This window comes from Rattus norvegicus, chromosome 18 (assembly GCF_021556685.1).
Source record: "Rattus norvegicus strain SHRSP/BbbUtx chromosome 18, alternate assembly SHRSP_T2T, whole genome shotgun sequence".
NCBI lineage: Eukaryota > Metazoa > Chordata > Mammalia > Rodentia > Muridae > Rattus > Rattus norvegicus.
In genome coordinates, this window is record NC_141551.1 from 82,090,617 (window position 1) to 82,097,482 (window position 6,866).

The 6,866-nt window shown below is 42.9% G+C and overlaps 1 protein-coding gene and 1 pseudogene across 1 annotated transcript; both read left to right on the forward strand.

Moving 5' to 3' along the window:
* Positions 1–608: 608 nt before the first annotated feature.
* Rpf1-ps2 (ribosome production factor 1, pseudogene 2) lies at positions 609–1,656 on the forward strand (annotated as a pseudogene).
* Positions 1,657–3,405: 1,749 nt separating this feature from the next.
* LOC147999904 (glyceraldehyde-3-phosphate dehydrogenase-like) lies at positions 3,406–4,400 on the forward strand. Its single transcript, XM_087593713.1, has 2 exons — positions 3,406–3,693; positions 4,143–4,400. The coding sequence occupies exons 1-2, from the start codon at positions 3,406–3,408 to the stop codon at positions 4,398–4,400; spliced, it is 546 nt and encodes a 181-aa protein (XP_087449839.1).
* The last annotated feature ends 2,466 nt before the right edge of the window (positions 4,401–6,866 follow it).

Here is a 6,866-nt window from a genome sequence, read left to right on the forward strand (position 1 = left end):
AATAAAATATCCAATAAAAGGAAAGAAGAAGCAGAAGGAGGAGGAGGAGGAGGAGGAAGAGGAGGAAGAGGAGAGGGAGGAGGAGGAGAAGGAGGGGGAGGAGGAGGAGGAGGAGGAGGAGGAAGAAGAAGAGGAGGAGGAGGAGGAGGAGGAGGAGGAGGAGGAGGAAGAAGAAGAAGAAGAAGAAGAAGAAGAAGAAGAAGAAGAAGAAGAAGAAGAAGAAGAAGAAGAAGAAGAAGAAGAAGAAGAAGAAGAAGAAGAAAGACGATGATGTCTCACCTTCACTGTGGCAACCCCACTCCCCTGCACTGAGGTTTCAGACCAAATAGAAAGGATACAGGGAACTTAACACCGGCATTCAACCTCAGCTTCTGGATAATATTCTTTAATATTATTTGGCCATGATGTCCTATCATTGTTGACTCTACACATGAACTATGAGCCAAAATAAACCTTTATTTCTCTGAATGAAAAAAAGAAAGGAAGGAAGGAAGGAAGGGAGGAAGGAAGGAAGGAAGGAAGGAAGGAAAGAAGGAAGGAAGAAAATGTGGCACAGTAATAGAATGTGATATTATTCAGCCTTAAGACAGAAATTAAGCTGAAACAATATGGCAAAGGCCGGCAAGAAAAGTGGCAGTGGTAGCAAGCGAGGCTTGAAGAGGGAAGTCGCTGCTAAAGAGCCCTAAGAGGCTGCGATCAAGAGCAATGGGAAGGCTGCGAGGGTCGGGGGATTGCTGTCCGTGAAAGCCGCTCAACCCACCCTGGGCTTCAGTATCTTGGAGATTAAGAACAAGTAGCCACAATACTTGCTGTTCACACAGTGGAAACAGCAGCAGGAGAAAGAAAAGTTGGCAGCTAAGGAAAAACTTAAGAGAGAAAGGCTCTTGGTAAAAGGTTCCACCAAAGCCTGTCCCCAAGACCATTGACCAGCAACTCCTTATGATGAGCCCTCATTAGACCCCAATGAAGAAGAGGTGGCTTATGAGGAAGCTACAGATGAATTTGTTTCTTACTTCATCAACAGAGACGTCTCCTAAGATTCTTATCATAACGTCAGAGAGACCTCATGGGAGAACAGTATGACTCTGTGAGCAGCTCTCAACAGTTATACCAGATCCAAATGTATATTACAGAAGAGGACTGGCTCTGAAAAAATTATCCCACAGTGCATTGCAAGAGATTTCACAGGCCTGATCATTATTTAATGAAGATCTTAATACACCAAATGGACTTATTCTGAGTTAGTTGCCAAATGGTCCAAGTACTCATTTTAAAATGAGTAGTGTTCCTCTTCATAAAGAAATTAGGCAATGAGGCAAACACCCCACAGAACATGTACCCGAGATAATTCTAAATAACTGTACCACATGAATAGGTCATTCTATCAGACGTATGTTCGCTTCTCTATTTCCTCATATTCTCCAATTTATTGGAAGACAAGTTGCCACGTTCCACAATCAGCAGTAATACATCCTCAGGTTTCACAGATACATATTCAAGAGTGAAAAGAAGGTGGAAATTCAGGAACATGGACAATGTTTTACCTTGAAATTATGATTTCTCCATAAGGGAACGTTTGATTCTAAGTATGGAGAGTATGAATGGGTCCACAAGCCATGGGAAATGGATATAAGTCAAAGTAAATGCCATATATAAAGGACTAGGGGAGTAGTACTGAATTTTGCTGGACAGGCCTGTCTTGAAAGACTTGGTAATTTAACAAAATACACTTTCAAAATAGGATTTGATTTTATAAATCTTGTATTTGAACAGATGACCAAGTGTTGTGAATTTCCACTCCATATAGTATATAAATAAATGTAATTTTATTTACATCTAAAAAAATTAAGCTGAGTAATATTCCATTGTGTAAATGAACCACATTTTCTGTATCCATTCTTCTGTCTTGGGACATCTGGATTGTTTCCAACTTCTGGCTATCACAAATAAGGCCCCTCTGAACATAGACGTGCCCCTGTGGCATGGTGGGACATCTTTTGGGTATATTCCCAAGAGTGGTATTACTGGGTTTTCAGGTAGATCTATTTCCAATTTTCTGAGAATTTCCAAATTGATTTCCAGAGTGGTTGTACCAGTTTGCAAACCTACCAGCAATGGAATACTACTCAGCTATTAAGAATTAGGATATCCTGAGGCAAATTGATGAAACTAGAAAAGATCATCCTGAGTGAATTAACTCAGACCCAAAAGGATATGCATTGTATGTACTCACTAATAAGTAGATATTAGCCAAAAAATATCCAAGATATAGTCCACAGAACTCAACAAGGCCAACAAGCTGAATGGCCCAAGTGAGGATGACTCAGTCTCACTTGGGAGGGAGAAGAAAGCAACCACAAGGCAGGAGGGAAGGAGGGATCTGGGAGGGAAAGGGGACCAGAGAGATGGGCAAGAGAGGACCATGATCTAGTATTGGGTAGGGGAAAACGACTGAAATCCTGAGGGCCCGCAGAAAGAATGGAAACAGGCAACCTTGAGAGATAGGAGGTTGGGAAGACCCTTTATAATGTACCAGAGACCTGGGAGATGAGAGACCCTCAGGACTCAAAGGGAGAGACCCTAGATGAAATGCCCTACAGTGGGGAGAGGGAACTTAGAGCCAACCTCCAGCAGAAAGACATAGCATAAAGTGAGGGATGGGGTTGTCATCCCACAGTCAAAACTCTGATCCATAATTCTTCCTGTCTGAAAGAAATGCAGGAAAGGAAATGGAGAAGAATCTGAGGAAAAGAAGGTCCAGTGACAAGATCAAAGGGGGATCCAGCTCAAGGGGAGGCCCCATAACCTAACACCATTACTGAGGCTATGGAGCATTCACAGAGAAGGACCTATCATGACTTCCAGTCAAAAGACCCAACAAGCAGCTGAAAGAGTCAGAAGCAGATACTTACACCCAACCAATGAACAGAAGCAGCTGACCCCTATGGTTGAATTGGGAAAACCTGGGAGAAGCTGAAAAGGATGATGACCCTATGGGAGGACCAGCAATCTCATTAACCTGGACCCCTGAGATCTCTCAGACACTGAATCACCAACCAGGCAGAGAAATAGTATATAAATAGGGGCAGTGGCAGGGTCAATGAAACAGGACACAGTATATGTGTTGGAGAAAGGAGAGCAGTGTAGGGTAGACAATATGGCGAAGAAGACCCATGAATAAATATCTTCTAAAAAGATGTAGAATTCTATGACTGTTTTTAAGTTTTTTAAAATATATACATATTTTAAAAGTGTTTAAATAGAGTTAGTCCATAGTGGGAAAAACACCCCAGCAAGACATTATACACTACCAAATAAAACACCCACTACTGGGCTCTCTGCTCCTCCCTGTTCCAGAGACAGCCTCATCTTCTTGTGTAGTGCCAACCTAGTCCTTTAGCCAAGATGGTGAAGGTTGGTGTGAATGGATTTGGCTGTATTGGGCACATGATTACCAGAGCTGCCTTCTCTGAATCTGACAAAGTGGAGATTGTTGTCATTGATGGTCACTTCATTGACCTCTACTATATGGTCTACATGTTTCAGTATAACTCTACCTATGGCAAATTCAATGACACAATCAAGGCTGAAAATGGGAAGCTTGTCATCAACAGGAAGCCCATTATCATCGTCCAGGAGCGGGATCCTGCTAAAATCAAATGGGGTGATGCTGAGCTGAGTATGATGTGGAGTGTACTAGTGACTTTACCACAACTGAGAAGGCCAGAGCCCATGTGATGGGTGGGGACAGAAGGGTCATCATCTCCACCCCTTTGGCCAAGGTTTGTGATGGGTGTGAACCATGAGAAATATGACAACTCACTCAAGATTGTCAGAGATGAATCCTGCACCACCAACTACTTAGCGCCCCCTGGCCAAGGTCATCCATGAGAACTTTGGCATTGTGGAAGGGCTTATGCAGTCCATGCCATCACTGCCACTCAGAAGAGTGTGGATGGCCACTCTGGAAAGCTGTGGTGTGATGGCAATGAGGCAGCCCAGAACATTATCTCTGCATCCACTGGTGCTGCCAAGGCTGTGGGCTTGGTCATCCCAGAGCAGAATGGGAAGCTCACTGACATGGCTTTCTTTGTTCCTACCTCCCCAATATATCTATTGTGGATCTGACATGCTGCCTGGAGAAACCTGCCAAGTATGATGACATCAAGAATGTGGTTAAGCAGCCATCTGAGGGCCCACTAAAGGGCATCCTGGACTACAATGAGGTCCAGGTTGTCTCCTGTGACTTCAACAGCAACTCTCACTCTTCCACCTTTGATGCTGGGGCTGACATTGCTCTCAATGACAACTTTGGTAAGCTCATTTCCTGGAATGACAGTGAATATGGCTACAGCAACAGGGTGGTAGACCTCATGGCCTTCATGACCCACAAAGAATAAGAAACCCTGGACCACTCACCCCAGCAAGGACATAGAGCCACTGAGTTGCTCAGTTGCTGAGGAGTCCCCATCCCAACTTGGCACCCAACACTGAGCATCTTCCTCACAATCTCCATCCCAGATCCCCACAATAACCGGAGGGGTCTAGGGAGCCCTCCTGACTCTCTTGAATACCATCAATAAACTTTGCTACACTCACCAAAATTAAAAAAAACACCTATTACCAGATTTATTTACTTCTTTTTGAGTTGTTGGCCAGTGATATCACATACACCCTATATGAAATGTATTGACAGTGCTATTGGTTAATCTTCACAAACTTACAATAAAAGCATAATTTTTAAGACAGCAGACATTTGAGTCACAGATCATAGGGAAATGTAGCTGGTACCCAGCTAGAATATTCATCTCCACTGACCAGCTTTCATGGTTCCAAAAGGTACTATGCATACACCCAGAGGCAGGAAGTAATGATCAATTTTATCCATCTGTGAACCTTTTGAGTTCCAAAATAACCTGCCTTGCAAGATATGCCCACAGTTGCTGTAGTGGCACACATTTTTTTTATTAACTTGAGTATTTCTTATTTACATTTCGAGTGTTATTCCCTTTCCCGGTTTCCGGGCAAACATCCCCCTAATCCCTCCCCCTCCCCTTCTTTATGGGTGTTCCCCTCCCCATCCTTCCCCCATTGCCGCCCTCTCCCCAACAATCTAGTTCACTGGGGGTTCAGTCTTAGCAGGACCCAGGGCTTCCCCTTCCTCTGGTGCTCTTACTAGGATATTCATTGCTACCTATGAGGTCAGAGTCCAAGGTCAGTCCATGTCTTTAGGTATTGGCTTAGTCCCTGGAAGCTCTGGTTGCTTGGCATTGTTGTACCTATTGGGTCTCGAGCCCCTTCAAGCTCTTCCAGTTCTTTCTCTGATTCCTTCAATGGGGTCCTATTCTCAGTTCAGTGGTTTGCTGCTGGCATTCGCCTCTGTATTTGCTGTATTCTGGCTGGTGGCACACATTTTGTAGAGGAAACTAAATCTTTTTTTCTTGTTTTTTGTTTGTGTAACATTTTATTTTTTGTCTTTTTTTCTGCCTGATCAGGGGAGTCTGACTACCAATCTTCTGCTTCAGGAATGTATCAGACTCATTGGCAAACCTACAAATGCATCTTCCTCTTTCCTGATAAGAACTCACCCAACAAGTACCTGGGGTTCCTGGAATGTCTCTCCATACAAATGAGGCATTCACAGTAGTTTAAACCCAAGTCAATAATTTATTACACACTGAAAGTGTCTTCCCACTCTTCAAGGTCCCTATATAACCCTTGTCCACTTCAAATAATGTATATGCATACAAGTCCACCCCAAATAAAGATATGTGAATAAGCTAAAAATAATCTAAGAGAGCTGTTTTATTAAAATTCTTGAAGAAAGCCTTCTTCCCCAACCCCTCTTCCAGGTACTCACTCCCAGCTGGACTGTGGCCCTGCAGACCCCACCCATTCAGGACTGTAATTCATTCTTCCTGCCTGGTGTGCATTGTCACATGGGCACCCTAGAGGAGGAAACGAAGGCGAAGAACTGCATCTGCCTCCCAACAGTCATACCACAAATCTCTACACTATCTGAGGATCTATTGGCATTTTATTTCTATTGTGAAAGAGGAAATCAGTTTACCTTAGTGACATAATATGTGGTAGATTACATTATAGGAAAGGCTCCACATTTATCAGTCAGAAGCCAACACAAACTATATGTGGTGGCATGAATTTGGGTGGATAGAACATGGGAGCGATATAGACAGAGTTCAAGAAGGGGGAATGAATATGATAAAATTATACTGTAGAGTAGAGATTGTCAAAAAATTAGTGGAAATGTTATTTAAAAACTTTTTGGGGGGTTGGGGATTTAGCTCAGTGGTAGAGCGCTTGCCTAGCAAGCGCAAGGCCCTGGGTTCGGTGTTCAGCTCCGAAAAAAAGGAAGAAAAAACTTTTTGGATTTATGACTCTGTGTGTTATATGTAGTTGGTGCTGGCATTTGTGTGTGTGTATGTGTGTGTGTTGTGTATGTGCGTGTGTGTGGTGTGTGGTATGTGGTATGTGGTGTGTGGTGTGTGTGTGTGTGTGTGTGTGTGTGTGTGTGTGTGTAGATGTTTGCATGTGCATGAAGAAACAACTAAGGTTGTGTGCATTTCCTCAAACACAATTGCTTTCCATCTTTAAGTTTTTTGAATGGTTTCTCCGTAAACCTGAAGGACATTAATTAATATTAGTTGTTTTTTTTGGTAATATTGGGGACCTACATGACTCCATTACTTTAATAACAGACATGATCCCCTCTCAGCATCCAATTACTTATGTGAGTACTAGGTACCCAATGTACATCCATGTGCTTGGGAAACAAAAAAATTTATTAATTAATCCATCTATCAGGCCAAAAGAAAAATTCTCATTAAATAATCCATATTTAATCC

Bases quoted from the DNA above. Each gene is read 5' to 3' on its own strand.
- LOC147999904 (XM_087593713.1), top strand. From the start codon at position 3,406: ATGGTGAAGGTTGGTGTGAATGGATTTGGCTGTATTGGGCACATGATT. The intron at 3,694-4,142 runs GTACTAGTGACT...TGCTGCCTGGAG, and splicing joins AGCTGAGTATGATGTGGAGT to AAACCTGCCAAGTATGATGA.